The sequence below is a fragment of the Oryzias latipes genome, chromosome 9, assembly GCF_002234675.1.
Source record: "Oryzias latipes chromosome 9, ASM223467v1".
In the NCBI taxonomy this organism is placed as follows: Eukaryota; Metazoa; Chordata; class Actinopteri; order Beloniformes; family Adrianichthyidae; genus Oryzias; species Oryzias latipes.
Window position 1 is genome coordinate 5985067 of NC_019867.2, and position 19880 is coordinate 6004946.

Consider the following 19880-nt stretch of genomic DNA (forward strand, 5'->3'; position numbering starts at 1 on the left):
CCCTCATCTTTTCCCTTTCTGACAGCCCCCCCCCCCCCCCCTTAAGATAAAATAATGAGGCCATCACTAAAATTAAGGCCAGATTAAAATGATTAGAATAAGGGTCTATTAAAAAAAAGACAAACCACAGACTCTGTATATCTTAGGAACAGTTTGATAAATATTTTAGATTTTTATTGGGTTTCACATATAAAAAAAGTCAACTTGCTTTTTTATTGAACAAATTATGGAATTAAAGCCTAATAATAATAATAATAATAATAATAATAATAATAATAATAATAATAATAATAATAATAATAATAATAATAATAATAATAATAATAATAATAATAAATGCATTTATCATGGTGTTCGTTATTGTATTTTAAAGGTTAAAAATCTGCTTATTTTAAAAAATATATTGAATTTATATCAATGGATATACACTTCCCAAACATAAACTCATAGTAATATCAGAGTAGACCTGCCCTCAGCAGTAAGAGCTGCAACCAAAAAGGGCCTACAGCCGCAATCTGAACTGAACCCCTCCCCGCCTGGTTTTGCTATCGTGCAGGTAAAGTTGCCAGGGGTCCTGGTTTGAGAAAGTGGCCAAACCCTCCCACAGTGGGCTGTATTTTTCTGCTGCGCTCTGGGCTGGTTTCTATTCAAATGTGGGTCAGGGGTGAGGAAGCCTAACGTCATAAGCTTGCAACATGGCGTCCCGAAGGCTGTGAGATGAGCAGGAGGATGGTAAAGAACGCTTGAGACCGATCCTACCCATGTAAACAGGTATTTCAAACGCGTAATTCTCTTTAATGTTGTTTGTAATTTGACGCCTGTGCGGGTTTTGTGTCTGTTTTGATCGGATCCGTTGTACGCATCAGCTGCAAGAAGAACCGCAAGGATTTTCGGCGTCACCACGGTGGTATCTTTTTTTCCACGGCGTGCCAAAAAAAGGGGGCTCTGTTGGTGCCTATTGTGCCTCCACCCGCCTGCTTGGCAAACCAGGAAACCCTTCAGTTTCCCCCCGGTTAGAGGTTCACGAAAGGCGATATGTTTTGCAAAGACGCATGGTCGTGGAGATTATTTTGGCGTCGCGAGCGGAGCGGAGGTGCCCCACAGGACTAGCGTGTGCCAGATAATTACCAGGCTGGCAAAAACTACCAGGCGACAGAAATATTTTGATACGAATTCAATCCAGAGCTCGGGTTTTTACACCCCCCCCCGTGGGTGATTTTAAACGTGGGGTAAAGCTCCATATGGATGCGATCCATTTGGTTACAAAAAAAACCCAACAAATGGAGCTAGGCGCAACTTTATTAAACCATGCGCAATTTACGCGTAAAATCACGAGCTGGAGCCTGGACGGAGGAGTGGATTCAGAGCGAGTGGTGGGCACACAGACAGGCGCAGACGAACCTTGTGGTGCAACCTGCATTGTTTAGATGTAGGTTAAGCCACCTTGGTCTTAGGTAGGGCCAATTAAAAATGATTTAATGGGATTGGCTCGTGAACGTGGGCGCAGCGCGTTTGCGCTGTGAAGAAGTTGCAGTGAAGAAGTTGCGGTTCCGACGTGGATCAAATCGATACAGAAGGTTCGGTTTAGGCTTTTCCGTGGCTGCTAGTTGAGCTGGTGCCACGCGTGGCCCATGTTGTGGGTGTAACGTCACAATGACCCGAAACTGCGTGGTTTTATTGAAACTGTGGCGCATTAGAGGTGATTGATCAGTGCCTTTCACATTTGATGATTTCATTCAGGAGACCCTTTGATAGGAGCTCAGCTGATCAATGGAGCTGAATTACCAAAGGGCCCTGCAGTAATATGCTCATGGAATGCCATTTTTTTGTATTCCCCTGGTGTTTGTTTTTTGTAAGTCCGTTTAATTTGTTGATTCTTTTTCTACTTTAATTTTAAAACCGGGACTAGCATCTTTTTTACTTTTGAAAAAAAAAAAAAAAACAGCTATTTATTACCCTCTCATGATTTCAGACATAAAGAGACTCCTATTTGTCCAACAACAGTTAGGTTTGTTTGTAAACCATGGGAGTAGCACGGTTTTGCATAATCTTATTTGACTCTCCAGGCCTCCATCTGACATGTTTGCCTTTTTACAAGTCCCTCTTTAAAAAAATAACTTTCTTTACACCATCTAAAGAGAACTCATACTTGATTCTACAACCTCCTATTCTCCACTGAGTTTCGCTGCAGCCTGTAATATGGAGACTATAAGATGTCATTTTGGCTGGTCACACCCAAGCAGAACTGCTCAGTTGCTCTGCCTGTTGGCCTCAAAATGAGTGAATTGTGTTTTTCAGCTGTCACGTTGAAAACAGCTTTCAAGCCCGAACGAGTTGCTTCCAAAAAACAATTTAATCTAATTTGGAGCTGGGTCGGGCCTACTGGCTGGGCTGCCTAAAGCATTTGATGCTATCACTGTTGCATTTGTAGCTAGCAATTGTATTAGGCACAAAGACTGATCTAACAGTAGACTCCTTCACGAGGAACTGTTGATCATTTTTTTTAGATGTGAAGGAGATGATCTGCAACAACAGTTGTTATTGCGTAAACAATCAGAGCCACTTGTTTTTGTTGTGATAAAAGTAGGTGACCCAGCACGGAGGGTCAAACAAATTATTTCTGGCCATTAAAGTGACAAAGCCGACTGATCTGTGGGCAGAGTGTCATTGATCACCATACAGACTGCAGTTTCTGTCCTGTAGGGTGATTTCAGCGTGTCCGTCATGATCGGTTGGTGCATCCTGTGTGCGGTGTGATGGTGGCTCACTGTGGCATGTATGGGCAACACGGTGCCGTAAGAAGGCTGCTTATATGTTCTGCTGACATGTTGCAGGAGGACTTACAGATTGAGCAAGGCTGCAAGGATCGGCCGTCCCAGGGCCGCCTGTTTGAGGGCCACTGGGTTTGTTCGGTGGTTGAAGCACCTCAGGGCAGGCTTGTTGTTGTGCTTTAAGAAGAAGAATGTGGAATGCAGTGCAGATAGCTAGAAGGTTATGCAGTGTTTAGAAGCTGAAGGAAGAGTAGGAGGGGGGTGCGAAACCTTGGATCACACAGGCTGGCTGCTCACCTGACCTGCTGTCCTTAACCAAACAATTATGCACCAGGTCATGTGGGTTTGGTGGTTTTCTGGAGGTTATCTCATCAACTTGATTCTTTAAAACAGAGGACCCCTTATCACACTAATCGGACTTTTATTTGTTAGTAAAGCGGTTGATTGCTTCACTTCTGGAAAAGGGCACACTGGATTACAGTTGACATAAATGTTTAGTAACCAAACTGCTGGTAAATTCAGCAAGTTTCTGTTTAAAAGACTTGTTCTTCAAATAAATGCATGCTTAAACATAAAACCTGAAGGAAATTTCTACTTGTTTTGGAAATGCTCGAGCATTTCTGGTTTCCATGTTTTGTCTATCGTAACTTCTCGATCTCATAATAGTTATGCTAAGTTTTTAAGATTTTTAAGCAGTAATATCATAATTACGTTTTTTCCCCCCCTCAGACACAAGGGAAATTTGCAGTTTTTGTTTATACTTCAAGCAAGAACTGTTGTGAAAACTCTTGTGCAATTAAGAGATGGATATCTCGGCTTCATGATATATTTTTTGGCTGTGAATTTTCTATTTTAATATGAAAAGGATCTCCCTTGATTTATATTCTAAAGTGATTTGTCTGCTGATAACTATTAAAGCACGAAATGACAGACATTGCTCATAACTATCATTATCACTTCACAAAGCTTACTACTTTGCAGAAGTATTTTTCTGTTAGCCGCAGAATAAATAATCTGATGCCAGAACAAATAGGGTGGTGTTATCTACCACAACAAAAGTTGGGTGCAGCATCAAGGTGTCAGGTTTTAGCCAAGAACTAACTGGGCCGGTTTTACCTATCATGTTTATTAAATTTACTTTTCAGTGTGTTTTTTTTCCTTCTTCCAAAATATAACTTTCCATTCATTTTTTAAAATTAAATTGGGTAGAGTGAATTCAGTCACCAGATTTAATATATATATTTATTTTTTTGTCATGCTTCTTGTGACTTTATTTGGCTATAAGCGAAATCTTTTGATGTCTGTGAGGACCATTTCATATTCTAACTTAAATGTTGATTAACTTTTTCAAACCTGTTCTTTCTTCAAGGTTTAACCAAAAGTGACAGTTGTCTCATAGCATATATCAACGCTTGTTTCTTTATTGATTTGTTTTTGTAAAAAGATCTTCCTTGGTTTATGGACAGAACTGTTGTATTTTGGATGCTTGGAAACATTTTCTTCCCAGATAAATTGATCTAGGCTTTTTATTTTTATTTTAATCTAGCTGTGCTGCAGAAATTACTTTTTTAATGTCGGAGATGTGGCCAAACTGCCCGACAGAAAATTAGATTTAATTGGAGAGATTTTCTTCAGTCTGCAGCATGAATAATGTAAATTATACACCCTCATGCAGCATTGTGATCATGCACCTGTACAAAAGCACGTTTGATTGAAAAACATGACTTTTTTTGAGCTAATCACAATGTTTTTACATCAAAGTTGCACCAAACCTGCTGCCTTTTTGTGGAGATTGTACAGAATTATGTTTGTCTGGACTGGACTGCTACTAAACTTGGAGAATCGGAAGTTGTTTTTATGCATTATCCTAAGCTTTGTCAATCCAGAAGCAAATGCACAGGTTAGGCTTAATGCTCACCTGAGGAGCTTAGCTCGCAAGATCTAATTTAGAAAAGTGTAGATTTAAAATAAAAATAAACAATGCAGATATTGCACTCTAGTAACCCATTTCTCAAACATCCTGAAAACAAGAAACCAGGGTTCCCTAAAAGAGGTTGAGAGTTTAAAAAAAAAGCATCCAAATTTGCTCTTATTGCATTAACCATATAGGAGTTAACACATGTAGTTAAATGTTTTGTAACCCTATACAGTGATTATCTTTATCCAAAAAAGTACAGTAAATAATATCAAAAAATAAATGGCTTTATTTTCATTTTTGTTAGCCAGAGTCCATCTGTCTGCTTCAGTCTCCTCATTGTATTTCAGAATGTCTTTTTATTCTTTTATTTATGAGAAAAACACAAAAAAGGAAGAAAAAAAATTGCCCCATGCATGGATCAGCCATACCCATGCAAGGTCAGCCATGTTGCTTTGACTGTGAGGTGGCTGCTCAGTGTTTGTATTTCAAACTGGCTTCGCACCATCCCCCTCGACCCCTCCCCCACTTTCCCTGCCCACCAGCATACTCCTCTTACTGTGTGTATACATCTGAGTGCACTGTCTTTTAGTGCATGCACACCCAAGCCCTTATGGCCCCTGTAGGTGATGGCCTCTCATTTTTAAGTCGGTTGGTCTGCAGCCACCAATTCTTCCGTACAGGTTGGGAATGTTCACTTGCAGCTCTGTAAAGTCAACTGTTTTTAGAAACATTGAGTTAAAAACCCCAGACATGGAACCTGAATATGTTTTTAAATTTCTATTCGGTCTGGTTTTCTATCACTTCAAGCAGATGACCTTTCACAGTTGTAGGGTGTGTTTTGTTATTGCGCCAGAGGACTTTGCCTCACCTCTGCCCTCTCTCTTGGTTCCATACCCTGTGTTAAGGAGATTAGTCCCTCAACCACTCGGTCACCTTTGCTGCATGACCACAGAGTCTGTAACTTATACTTTCTTGAAGTTTAAATCAGAATCGCGTCTGTGAGAGGAATTTACTGATGCCAATGAATGAGGTCAAACCTGATCATCCAGCTCTTTGGTTTTGTAACAGCTACGATATTAATTTGTATCTTGCAACATTTTGACTCACCTCTGCTGCTGTCATATTTTTGGTAGATTTTCTTAAAACAATACAAAATGTCCACTTGTGCAGACCAAAGGCTATTTTTTTGTGTGTTTTATATGTTTTTTATTGGACTGTACATTTCTTTGATGTTCAAAAACATCCTGAATGCAAGTTTTGAACATGTTTTTTTTTTACTTATGGTGTTCACACAAGTCTGTCGCCAACCAATACTAGTGTATGTACTCACAGTTGGGAGAGGATTGGTATGAAATGTCAAAGCAAATCTTGCCCCAGACTATTTTTTTTTAACAGCTCCATTCCAATATATGTAAGGATTGGTGTCATGTAAAACCGGCTGGGCACAAACGAAAATTATTAGTTTGTCCTTCATGATTTATTTATTCCTATACTATCTTATATTACTTTTTTTTCCATATGTATCCTTTTTTGTCTTTACACCTTTTTATACCTGGTGCTGGTTTGCACGAGAGCACAAGACACCAAAGCCAAATTCCTTGTATATGCCCTGTGCATGGCCCTTAAAGCTGATTCAGATTCTGATTGTTTATGGACGCTATCCATACGTCACTACCAAAGCCGAGTCCCTGATAGTTCAAAGTCCATCTGACTTTCAGCCCATGGTCAATTTTTCTGCGTTTTGTACATGGAGCTCACAAACGTACTTAGAAAGTTGCGTTGCGGCACATGAACGTGAGAATTTCCTTCATTCATTTTCTATCTGGTTTATTCCCTTTTTGGGTCATGGGGCTACCGGAGCCTATCCCGGCCACTTGTGGGCGAAGGCAGGGAATGCCCTGGACAGTTTGCCAGTCTGTCGCAGGGTAGAATGTCCACAATCACACATCCATTCACTCTCACACTCACACCTAGGGACAATTTAGAGTTACCAATTAACCTATAAAGCATGTTTTTGGACGGTGGGAGGAAGCCGGAGACCCCGAAGAGAACCCACGCATACACGGGAAGAATATGCAAGCTCCACACAGAAAAGTCCCCCATTGATGTTGATTTTTCATGTCCCCCAGCTGGGACTTGAACCATGGGCCTTCTTGCTTTGAGGCAAGAGCGCTAACCACTGCGCCACCGTGCAGCCCAACGTGAGAATTTATAAACCGAAATAGGTATATGTGTGCTTTTACATAGACGTTTTTTTGGAAGTGGTTGGTTGAACGAGCATTTCCGAGCCTGGTGTGAAAATAAGTCGAGGTAACTTTTGTTTTTAGTAATCGTGCCATCTCCTAAATCCAATGTCAACCATATATAAAACACAGTCCCTGCTTCTACTCTCCATTTTGTATACAAAATACCGTAGTTTACATAAAGTGGTCACTGAGGAATTCAATAAACGTCTCTTTCCTATCTCGGATTGTTGCTCACCTTAAGTTTTACATTGAGAGTTTTTATTCAATAAAGCTGAGTAAGATGTAGAAAAATGTCTAGATTATCCATCCAGTACCAGGCACCTGGAGAGAAAGCTACCTGCCCCCTGTAGTGAAGTGCCACTTTTTCTGGGTAGCATCATTAGGAGGTCGCATCCTTGCTGCATACAGATCAGCCGTAATCCATTAGCAACTCCCTGGAATCTAGCCGGCGCAGCGCAGCAGTGAAGGGGCCGAGTGGTGAGTGTAGCTGTGTGGGTGATGGGTGGGTGAAGGAAGGGGAGAACGAGGGATGAGAAGAGGAGGGGGTGGGGTAAGGCTTTTTTTTTCTTTTTTTTTTTTTTTCCTCCTGAATTGGCCTCTCTACTCGGAGCTCAGCCCCCTTTTTATGTCGGTCTGTTGGAAAAGCCTCTAGAATCCCCCCATAAAGCATGCAGAGGTGTGTATGGTAAGAAAGAATGATATATGGCTTCCTGGCTGGCATGGTGGCAGAGGCCTTCTTTTTTTCCCTTCAGCTCTCTTCTCCATTACCTCCTGTGCTGGGCTTAGTGCTGTGAACCCCTTTTAGCGCTCTCTGATTAACAGGGTTATGTATTCCAGGAAGGTTCATGGTGAATGACACTGGGCACAGTGGGCTGTTCATGGGACGTGGTTGTAGATCAGAGGGAGGCTAGTTAGATAAAAGACAGAGGTAGATATGCAGAGGAAAGACGGGGGGAGGGGTAAGAAGATCATGAGAAGTGTCAAAGCAAAGGAGACAAGCCCAGGCGTGGACCTGCACGCAACGACCACTTCAGCTGATCGTATCAACCACTTAGACAGCGACACCCCTGGTCATTTCAATGTTGAGGTTAAAACTACTTATTAGGAGAAACATTTTTGTCTGAGAGCAGGTTTGCTTGCTGTCCCATTGGTATCAAATGGGTTTCCTCAGTATTCAACAGTGTGGCTTCCTCTATGTTGAGCTATGTTCACACCAGGCATGTGTAGCATGTTCAGAAACACGCTGAACAAAGGTTTTTGAACGCGCTTTTAGCACCTGGTGTTCTCGCATATCTATCTGTTGCTACCTGATACTAGCGCATCTACTTACAGTTGAAGAAGGCTTGGTGCAAAATGTCGCAAATCTTGCACCACTTTTTCTTTCATTTCTCTATTTCCATGAATGAAGGACTTGGTTTCATGTAATTCTGGCTGGGCACAAACTGCAACTATATATTTTTATTTCATAAATGATGTATGAACGGTTGGCACTTCCATGTTTTGAAAAAGGACACTTCCCATACATCACTACAAGTTCATAATTGGTTCAGCTGGCCTGAAACCTTAAAAACTTTCTTAGCAATGCATGAACGCTAGAGTTTTGAACGCTGAAGTTTTATTGACTTTATAAGAAAGAACTGGACTGAGCATCTGTGACGTCACCCATAGAAAATGCCTTACTTCTGGCTTCAGCAAAATAAAGCCAATTCAGTCGCCATGTTGGAGCCGGACGACAGCGATTGGTCCGAGTGGTCTGAATCAACGTTTCTATGGCAACTGTCGCCAAATCAGGAGTGAACATGTTTAAAGTCCACATTCCCTCCACTCAAAGCAACCTAAAGAGAATCTGTTAAACATTGGAGGTGGGGTCCAGCGGATGCAACATACTTTTATTTAGGCTTCTGATTGGTCAGTTTATAACTTGAAAAACTTTTGACTTAAAAAAATATATGAAAAAATGAATTTCCATTGACTTGTTAAAAGATATCAGAGCAAGAATGGTTATTCTTACAAACAGAATGACTGAGTAAAAGCTGTTTAGTTCTCAGTAGAAGTCTATGGGATTTTGGCTTCTTGGAGCCGGCAGGTATTTCCTATTTGGAACATGAGGGGTGCTTTGTCCAGTTCTCATATTCAGTCAATAATGTTCACATTGACTTTTCATTTGTAGCGGTCGCATGTGACAAAGCATTAAGCCCAGTTCAAGCTCTTCTAGAAGCAAAACATCTGTTTTTCCGTAACCAGTGGTTTTTCTGGTCAGGATATTTTATTTTTCATGAGAAACCCCAAGACTCTTCTAAAATCCTTTTAAAGGTCTCTCATAGTAATACCATCAATACTAAAAGCAACTTGTAACAAAACACAGAGTGGAACAGATCTTTCTTGGTTGGGTGAAATCCTCTCTCTTGTGTCCTTGTGTGTATGCAGCCTCACATGACTCTGCTTTCTGCAAAAGCTCCACTGACATAAAATGTTTGACCAATCGATATCATAGTTGCTGTACTGTACTGTAGACAAATTTGGCTCCTGGATGTGTAAGGAACAAGAACTGCAGACGTCTGTTCTCACAGTCCAACTTGCGAAAAAAAAGGTCTTACTTGTCACACCAGCCTAACTGCACCCCAGCTCAAATTTCTATCATTCCCATTATCAGTTTTATCAATGTTAATGTAAATGTTTTTGTAAACAGTTTGCGTCTTTATACCTGTGCTCATATAATTTATATGACCCAATTCTATGTTTCCTGCTTTCCACTCCTGGATCTTTGTGATTTGACCCATTTGGATGATCACCATAGAAAAATGATCTTCTAAACATGGTGAACAGTCTGAATGGTGTGCCATCAAATGAAACAAAGCTAGCTTGATACCATTATCACACTTACTTTTGTATTACCGGTATGTGTAGACAGGATGTTGTGTCTATTTTGGTCAACTCCCATAATAACAATGACCTTAAAAATTGTGGGTCTTCTCAAGAAGTAAACTTGTCAATTTCCTTTTATTTTAACATCTCTGCAGATAAAATGTAACCAATTATTGATCTGTACTTTTTTTAATGAGAGAGTTTTGACAGGGGTTTTTGTCAGATGTACATTTGATGTTTACCTCTAAGCCCTTAGACTTTCCCTAGTATAGCAGAATGTAATATAGTACATCTTTGATTTTAAGCCATGTGCCTTCATCACTCTAGCGGTTCAGATACTGTCAATTCTCGACTGGCAAAGTGGAAAAAAATGCAGATTTTGATATATTTAATAGATTGAATAAAAGCATTTTTGTTAAGCATCTGCTGAAGGTTTTTAATACCCAATACTTTTACAGCTAAACATCAAGTCTGTTCCTCTTAAGTCTGTAACCTGGACTGTATTTGGGTCAGACAGGAAAAACAGATGTGTGGAATGTAGACGCTTATTGGTGAATGATGCTCTCCTGTCCTATCTCCATAAATAAGCACCTCTTTGGCTCAAAGACAAGGGCGGCCACACCCTCCCCCTCCTTCTGTTCGTGGCCCTGTGTAGTTTTACCTGCTCAGGTGTCATGTAATCCCTCCCCCAGCCCTGCTTTGCCACCGACCCCCCACCCTTAGACAATGGGGCTGGTCTGACATTACCATGACCTAATGCAGACTTGAGTAGCCACCTTTCCAAGGCGGGCACCCCACTGAAACTAAAGTTACTGTGGTGAAGATGGGATGAGAAAGCCAGAAGAGGCACATAAGAAAAGGAGTTACACTATCCGTGCTTCCTTTCCACCTCTGTGGCTTTTGTGCCAGAACAGGAGCAATGAACACAACCAGAACTTGACCCATGTAAGGTTGCAATTTGTTTCAACAGGAAGATGAGAGGGGGGCTGGGATCCAGTTTCTGTACTATCATCCGATTGTATTGAAAAATGGTTGAAAAGTTGGATCAGCTAGAATTGATGTAAAATTAATTAGCTTACTTTAAACCCCTGTGATGCTAATCAGTATTGCCAAAAACTTTAAATACCCACTCCAATGAAAATGTTTTTTTTGTGTGTGTTTTTAGCATGTTATTGTAGCATTTTTCTCACAAAGGAGGACATGTATTCAGAAAATAATGATCATAACAGCCTTTTTTGAACATTTGTTTATTCAAATTGTGGTTGATCAGAAGCAGACAAAAAATGCTGAATTAAAAAGGTTGTTGTTGTCGTCTACATTAGAACTTCGCTCCATTCTGATGCATCCACTTGTAATGTTAGGTTGGGGTTTTGATTAGCTGTAAGTAGAGAGATGTAAGGGATTATGGGAAAAGAATGTAGGCTTACTTCTCACAAACAATCTCACCCTCAACTCTAAAGGGACTAATTCCTGCGGCCCTGATGAAACTGTCCTAAAAAACAACACCGTTTTTTTTAAACTTTGCCTTAAAATTGCATAATTTTAATTAAAAGACCCTAGGAACATTTTTTACAATAAATCAAAAGGTTATTGGAGTGGCACTTTAAAACAAAACCAATCTAGTACAAGAACTAACATTTTTTTTGAACAATCTAAGCTTAGTTTGTCTTTAGACTCAACCTCCTGTTTTGACGCTGCAAAAAAACACACTACAAAGTTGAAATAATTTTCAAATCTTTATCAGATCACATCTCAAAGCTCTAATTGTTTGTTTGGAGGGCTAACATGTTGTATGACAGAAAAAAATTGCATTGGTGCCTTTCCCAGCTAACCAGTTTTTCTTTATCCTTTTCAGCTTTAGGTGGTGCTTGTGCAGGAAGAGAGAGAGAAGGCAAGAAGGAAGGAGGAAATGGAACTGCCAAACCATGCCAAACAACTGCTGCTGCAACTCAACCAGCAGAGAGCCAAGGGCTTCCTGTGTGATGTTATCATTGTGGTGGAGAATGCACTCTTCCGTGCCCACAAGAACATCTTGGCGGCAAGCAGCATCTACTTCAAATCTCTGGTCCTCCACGATAACCTCATTAACCTTGACACAGAGATGGTCAATCCCTCTGTATTTAGGCAAGTTCTGGACTTTATCTACACTGGAAAACTCCTGTCCTCATCAGACCAGAGTAGTGATCAGAATTTCAGTGCCCTCTTGACTGCAGCCAGCTACCTCCAGCTCCATGATCTTGCAGCTCTGTGCAGGAAGAAGCTTAAGCGTAGTGGTGGAAAACCTTTGCCAGGAAAGCCCTCCACTCCAGGTCCTATTAGCCGCTTACGCCTCAATAACCAACGCCTTTCCTCTTCTACCCCTGCTGGCCCAAATAACCACTATCCCTCAACGCCTTCGGATGCCGACCAGCAGCAGCCAGATGAAGGCCTTCGGGACAAGCTCTCAGATGATGAGATGTTTGTTGGGAATTCTGGAAAAAATGGGGGCAATGGCAGCAGTAATGGTAATCTTAGCAGTGGAGCAAGTGCTGGAGAGCCAGATCTTGGACTAGACCTTTCCAAGAAGAGCCCTCACTCTGCAGGAACAGCTACTGATGCCCTCAGCCCTCATAGCAACTCCCAAGAATCCCCTCAATCTGCCTCAGTGTCCACAACCAACAGTGCCTCACTGGATGACTCCTCAACCACCCTACCAGGTGTAGACACATGCACCTCAGAGAACATGGACCATTCCTCCTCTAAAACCTCAGAGGAGCCTCTAAACCAATCTGATGGCCCACCGCCCAGCAAAAAAACAAGGCAGGGTGCCCGCAAGAATGAATGGCCTAAGAAGGAAGTATCAGGGTTGAAATCTGAAGATCACGACCGGCCCCTTGTCAATGGGGTGATTGTAGGTCCTAAAGACGGCCGGTCCTCCACCATTGGAGGAGGGAACGGTAGCAGCTTTACTACAGACCAATCCTTCCAGTGTAAAGATGATGAAGAAGTGGGAGAGAATGGCCAGGACCACAGTGAAGAAAGTGGACAAAGTGATGGAGAGAGTGCAGGAGGCAGAGGAGGAGCAGGAGGGGGACACCAAAGCGCAAACTATGTGTATCGACAAGAAGGCTTTGAGCCAGCATTCGGGGACAACCTCTATGTGTGCATTCCCTGTGGTAAGGGCTTTCCCAGTTCAGAGCAGCTAAATGCTCATGTGGAGACGCACACAGAGGATGAGCTATATATCAAAGAAGAAGGGGGAACCTTTGTGAAAGAGGAAGATGAGGAGGAAGCAGAGGACCTCTCCGCACCTGTTGGTCCCTCCAGCTTTGGCTCTGAAACTCGTCCATTCAAGTGTACAGTCTGCAGCAAAAGCTATAAAGACCCTGCAACGCTGAGGCAACATGAAAAAAGCCACTGGCTAACCAGGCCCTTCCCCTGCAACATCTGCGGAAAAATGTTCACTCAGAGGGGAACCATGACACGCCACATGCGCAGTCACCTAGGCCTCAAGCCCTTCGCATGCGAGGAGTGTGGCATGCGCTTCACACGCCAGTACCGCCTGACGGAGCACATGCGCGTTCACTCTGGGGAGAAGCCGTATGAATGCCAGCTATGTGGTGGGAAGTTTACCCAGCAGCGCAACCTCATCAGTCACCTGAGAATGCACACCTCACCCTCTTAGAAATGCATAAAGCCAAAGAACTCTGGGAATAGAAAACAAAGGAAACATTTCTCTACCTTTTTCCATCTCAAAAACAAAGAAATGCACACATTCACAGGCAGACATGCATAGTTCTACATATTAATTCCAGTTTAGGACGCCCTGGCTGAGTGAATGATGTAGCCACTGGTCACAGTGCTCTCTTGTTGATGGTGAGATCTTGTTATAATGCAAGGATGAAGTCATCATTTCTGTTAAATGACGTCTGCTCGCCTCTCAGGAGTTCTCGTGGGACGATTCAACGTCGTCTCTCTCCAAAGTCACAAAGCCATGGTGGAGTGGCATGACTTCTGGTCTGTTAAATGTGAATGTGGGTACTGATATGTAACCCTCCCCCCCCTACTTTACCTCATACCCCTCAGCAGCCTTTCACTTTTTGTTCTTTTTGTTTTTCCATTTGGTCCTCAAACAGATTGACTCCCACCTGTACACCAGAGCTATTTTGACCAAAAACCACAAACCAAACAGCGCTGGCAATAATTAAGCTTTTTGTTTCTCTTTTTAAACCTTGACAGCTTTATATCCATTGTTTAGTTGGTGGTCAATATCTGTTTGGAAGAAGAGGGGTACCTGAGTTTGGGACCATCTCCATGCTTTAATTAAAAACTTATTTGTAAAAAAAAAAAAAGGGTTCTCATGGAAAGACACGTTTGTTTTAACAAATGGCAAATACCCAAAACCCTTTACTGTTGTTTGAGTTGATGTAGAGGGGATTTTTTTTATGGTTTCGCCTGTTGGCGCCCCCCAGGAATGAACCCTGGCTGCAAAGATGAACCCTTTTGAGGTACTAGTTTTACCTCAAGAGCTTGTCATGTTTTCAGTGAATGTCTAAACTGGAAGTTTCTGGGATTTTTCTTGTGATGGGGGGAGGGAAGCTGGTTTGGTTTAATGGGGGTTAAGAGGAGATGATTTAGACTGGATAAAATGTTGAGTGGGTACGTTTATTTTTTATTTTTTTCTGTATAGCTTTCCTCCCCTTGGAAAAAAAAAGAGAAGTCTATTTACATAGGCTCGTGACCTCGCTACCTCTGATTACTCTTATGAATTCTGTTGATTAGTTCAAAGTTTCTATGTAATTAATTGTAAAAAGTGTAGATTATGGTAACTTTACACCTTATGCTTTAACCTGCCCATCTCTCAACACAGGTTTTTGATGCTCATAGATTTAACACCTTAATATTGTTTTTAGCTGTTGTACTTGTCAGAAATAGCTTTCGAGGGGTCCTGGGTACTGTGGCCCCACTTCACGTACTGTAGCATCCTGCCAGGAGCAAATAGTGGGTAGTTTGTTAGTTTAGATTTATAGTGTTCCAAAGATCTTATGAATGTTGAGAACAGAGCTAACAAACAAGCATTGCTGGACAAGTTCATAACCAAAGTTTTTAAAAAGATGTACTTAAGATATATAGCATACTAAATTATTTCTCTTTTCTTTTGCTGTACAAAACAAATTATGAATTATATACTAAATGCAAGCAAAGAAATCCACTTTCTTGAGGGAGTTTTGGCCAATGACTTCCAAGACCGAAAAGTGGTTTTGTGCTTTGCAAGGAAAGCTTGTGCTGATTGGTGGGCGGTTATAATGTAAACTTTACCACTTAAAACTGGTGAAGTGCAAACACATGTTCCTTGAGCATGTTTTTCTTACTTCTTTATGTTTGTATCCAGAGTCCTTATCACTTTATATTTCCTGATTTTTAAAAACAGGACTTGACAACATTTTATGTTCAGTTCAGACCAAAAAAAAGAGAAAATATAATCATAATTTTTTTTAATGTGAAGTTCAAGATGCCTGTAGGTTTTTTTTTTCCCTTTTGAGCCAGATTTGTGAAAACTTGTAATAAGAAGGGAGAAGCAGAGATGCACTGGACAGCCAGACAACATGTTGGTCTCCTACAAGATCCTTTTGAATATATTCCGTTGTTTCACATATTTTCTTTTTTTTTAATATTGTTATTTAAAAACTGTTTTAAGCTGTACCTCATCGTAAGCAACCACAAGTTGGGAATGACCCCTCTGATTTCTGTCCAGTGTATTCAGTCTTAACAGTCACACTGTGGATGATAAGCCTTCAGTGCAAGTTTTTGGTGTAGGCATTCCTCTGTTATGTTTAACTGTACTCTGGATATTTTTTTGTTTAATTTCAATACCTCTCATGTCCTCGTGTTAAGGCCTGTGAAATGTTTATCATGGGGATGCAGCTACAACTACAGATATCACTATCATTTAAGGTACCTGCATCCTGGACTCCCAGATTTGTTACATGGGTTATGTTGGATTTTGATGTCTTGCTGTTCAGATGTTGCTGTTTTGTTATTGCATGGTACATTCAATTTTTTCACACTCCTCAACAACAAAGATGTTTTTTTTTTATTGCTTGTAACATTGTTGCTTGTGACCTCTTCAGAGGGAGTCCACAATGCATTGCCTTCAAACACTATTGTACGTTCCAGCACTGCTGCAGTACAGTGTAATGTCTGTAATGCAAAAGGTGTCTGTACAATACGACCTTTAGCCATCTCTGCAAAGTTTTTTGCAGCTGCATTTGAATGCTTGCTTGTTTGATGACATAACAAAGAAAGAAAAAAAAAATCCAAACTGTGACCATACTACTACTACTACTATTATTACTACTAGAACTACTACAATTCAGATACTTCAGGGATAGTACTGCATCTTTGACTGCAGACTCCAGCTACATTTGTAAGATATAGCATTGTATCGATTTCTCTGTATTTTGATCATGGGAAAATCAAAACACTAGTTTCATATTTAAGCAGACAGGGGGGTACTTTTCAACGAATATGAAAAAGCCTTGACAAAGGCGAGGCAGCTTGAAACAAGTCTACATTTTAGTTAGTAAACACAGTATGTCAAATAGTTGCAAACTTGTACAAAGAACTTAGAAGAAAAGCTCATACCCAAATTCACAAACTATTTTTTAAACCAAAGCACATTTGAATGATTATGGAACCATGTGTGGCTCTAAATAAAAGAAACATATGTATTTATCTCATTGTTTACATAAACCTTTACAGTTTTACAGACCTCAGTAGAGGCTCGGCCAGGCGGGGATGTGTTGTTATTTTTTTTTTTTTCCCCCATGTTTGTATGATTCTTCTGCTTTTCCACAGAGAATGCTGCCAAAATAAAACATTAGCATTAAATATGGGGTGGACTATTGCATTTTCAATTAGGGGGAGGGTGTGCAATTTGCCAGCTGGCTTTGGGGGTGACCCTGCTCCCCAGTCCTCTCTGCCCTCTGGCCTGTCTTCTGATGGGACTGATGGAAGGAGGGGTGGGAAGTGCATCCTTGACATAATAATCAAAATGCATTGTCAGTCAGGGTCTTTAGCTCAGTGTTGTCTCTGTTTACCCAAACACACTGGAGGAGCGCCTCCTCTGCCTGGGTCTGAGTCAGTGAGGTGATGTTGTAACTCTTTGAGTAACACCCCCCGTTGTTGAACATGGTGCATCTCATGAAGCAGGCAGTTTTATCTGGAGAATGTAGCATTGATTTGTTCTTTGCATGTAAACAGGCTTATCTGGTAGTCTTAACTGTGAATGTTCTTGTTATTCTGCTTTTGCGATGTTTTGAAACTCCTTTTTGCTTGTATTCTGTGAGTAAAGCCCCCCACCCTTTACACACACACACTCACACACACACCCGGCTGGCTGAGCCTTTGACAAAGTTGGCGCAAACACTTATTGACAGTGTTCTTTTTTTAAATCAAATGTCTATTGTCAGTGATGAATGTATTTATTTCTGGGCCTGCCCTCACCTCTTCAAAGAATTTGCTCAAAGTGTGGGTCTGAGGTGGAGGCAGGATCCCCTTTTTTTTCTTTTTTTTTCTTTTTGAGGATTTCAAGCTGAGAATCAAAAATAAGACATGACATAGCCATTAACCACATTCTGTGAACATTTGTGTGAGATAAAGGATGTATTTATTCCAGCTCAAAGGAAATGGTCTATGGAACATCTTCTCAGTTGTATCAGACATTCTGTAGGGTTTTTATTGCTTGTAATTCACTATGGGTGATTTTTTTTTTTTTTTTTTTGCCCATGCTGTCTTGAGTTCTCTCTGACTGCACACATTGGTGGACTGAACTCTAACCCCGTGTGTGCGTGCGTCTGTGGGCGCAGGCGGGACACTGCCTGTGCAAAGCGGGGCTACTGTATCTTTTTAAGCTTGCTCTCCCTGGGTGTTGCCATGCTGCTGACTCTTAAAAAAAAAACATTTACACAGCAGAACCATGCATGTTTTCCAAATTTCTCTCTAATGTTCTCATTTAATCTTTTATCTCATATCATAAACCACTTTGCCATTTTTTTCCATATCTTATACACATGTCGTTTTTGTCTTTACTGTTAGTTCCGCATCGGAGCGTTTTAGAAACATGGATGAGATAGCTTTACTAAGTGCACTTTGTATGTTTTTCAACGCCTGTGGGAGGACCTGAGTGCTTCAGATTTTTTAACTTGCATTTTACTTTCCATTCTTCTCATCTTACCTCATTATTTTTTGTGTTTGGGAAAATTTCCATATCATTATGCAGTGTTAGAAAAGCTTTAAACCTTCTTAGATGGAGACCCCTCCATGAGCTTGTGCTTGGACCAGTCCTTTTCAAATTCTTACTTCCTCCATCTTTTTTCTGGGCATTTTGTACCGAAGAGGGGATGGTCTGTCCAGCTGTTATGAAGATGCCCCCACCCACCCCCAAAGCCCTCATAGCAGACTGAACCAAAGCCAGTTTTAAAATGGCCTCCAGTGCCATTAAACCCTGTCTAAGCTTTATTGTCCCTTGCTTTATCTCAGATACACCTGACCCCTGCTTTAGCCCTTTGGCCCCCAGTAATCTTTGTGTTCATGCGGAGGGGCCTGTACTCTGTTCCTTTGCATTTTTCAGTATTTGCTTGACATTTTTTTTTGCATTAGCGACTAATAAACATAAAACACCAAATTACCTCAAAATATTCAGTGTTTACAGAAATGTGCTGTCTTGCCATGACATAAATCGTTTTTTGCCGTCCATCTGTAACAAAAATGTCTTTTTGGAAGAGTTTATAGCAGCTTATTTTCATACAAACCTTTTTATTTACATATCTTTATGAAATTTTAAAGTCATCGTGTCACCTTGATGTGCATTACCGGACAGACATGATTAGCTGCTAAAAAACAGAGTACTTGAAGAGTTGATTAGTGGAACTGCTCATGAAGTGAGTGTATTGAGCTTCCTCTCTGGTTTTCTTCAAGAACAGCCTCTCAATAATGTATCAGGATGTATGGGCTGAGGGGCTCTGAAATGGACATGTAGGGTCTTTGGTGATGAATAATTAAAGGCCAAGAGGCACCTCCCCCTTGGCAAACACACTTTGCATGCAAAGGTGTACACACCCAGGTGCACTTTTTCTGCATAAACCTCCACTAATGCAAACACAGATGCCACTGTCTAGACTGCAAACACACCAATATTTAGGGAGAGGTTTCCTGACCCTTGTTGTGGCTTTTGGCAGCACCCAGGCTGGGCTCTCTCTTTATCTCCACTCTTCAGAGAGCTCGTATTCAGGTCGGAGCCACTGCCGTGCGTAGCGATGGGGCTCTCAAACTCTAAAAGTGTCATAAAAGTGTAATACAGCTGACCTCGGCACTCACAACCTTGCAGTCTTAATGTACAGCAGTGAGGAAAAATAAACTGTTATTTTATGATCTTTTCATTAAAAGCTTGATTGAACACCAACACCGTTTGTCCTCGTTTGTCAAAAGTTGGAACGATTCTGTCTTTGGGATGGTGTAAGTGATCCTTTTCACTGATAAAATCGAATTGGGTAATGTTTCCCAACTGGCGAGGTCACACTTTGTCTTACTTGAGGAACTGCAGACTTCTTTTTTTGCCGTAGGGTTAATAAATGCACACCACAGACATGCCTTAGTGACGGGTTCATAAGGGTTGGGTAACTCATTCCTGTGAAATGAAAACCTGTTGGCAGTCTCACTCACATATAAGGGCAGAATGCATAGGGACCATTGGACTGTTGAGCTGGGTGTGAATGAACTTCTTCAATTAGGTCAGTTGAACATTTGACACCAGAGCTGACTGAATCTTGAGAGCATCCTGGAAGGAGTTTATGAGTAAACACACAGGACGACAGTCTTTCTCCAGGGGTCACAGTTAAACTTTAAAGCTCTGATGGATGATGGTATCTAAAAGAATAAACAAAAGCCTTTTTTATCCTTTACTTCCATTCTATGCTGTGTTTCACTTTCTATCGTATTAAATGGGAAGTAATTTGATCAATCGTTTATAAAAACGAGGGCAATTTTCTCAACTAACTGCTGTAAAACATTTCTTCATTTGTTGAAGGTTTGCCTTGTTTG

At 41.1% G+C, this 19880-nt stretch overlaps 1 protein-coding gene across 3 annotated transcripts; it reads left to right on the forward strand.

Annotated features, from left to right (window-relative positions):
• The first annotated feature begins 532 nt into the window (after positions 1 to 532).
• Positions 533 to 19242, forward strand: hic2 (HIC ZBTB transcriptional repressor 2). Of its 3 annotated transcripts, none has more exons than XM_023958933.1 (2): positions 533 to 556; positions 11656 to 19242. In XM_023958933.1, exon 2 carries the CDS (start codon positions 11710 to 11712, stop codon positions 13462 to 13464), a length of 1755 nt encoding a protein of 584 aa, XP_023814701.1. In that variant the 5' UTR covers positions 533 to 556; positions 11656 to 11709; the 3' UTR covers positions 13465 to 19242. The 3 variants fall into 3 exon arrangements, with proteins under 3 accessions (XP_023814701.1, XP_004072207.1, XP_023814700.1); XM_004072159.4 differs by lacking the exon at positions 533 to 556 and adding an exon at positions 605 to 771; XM_023958932.1 differs by lacking the exon at positions 533 to 556 and adding an exon at positions 10306 to 10745.
• Positions 19243 to 19880: the final 638 nt, after the last annotated feature.

What these genes read in the sequence shown, in the direction of transcription:
- hic2 (XM_023958933.1), top strand. Translation starts at nt 11,710, where the DNA reads ATGGAACTGCCAAACCATGCCAAACAACTGCTGCTGCAACTCAACCAG.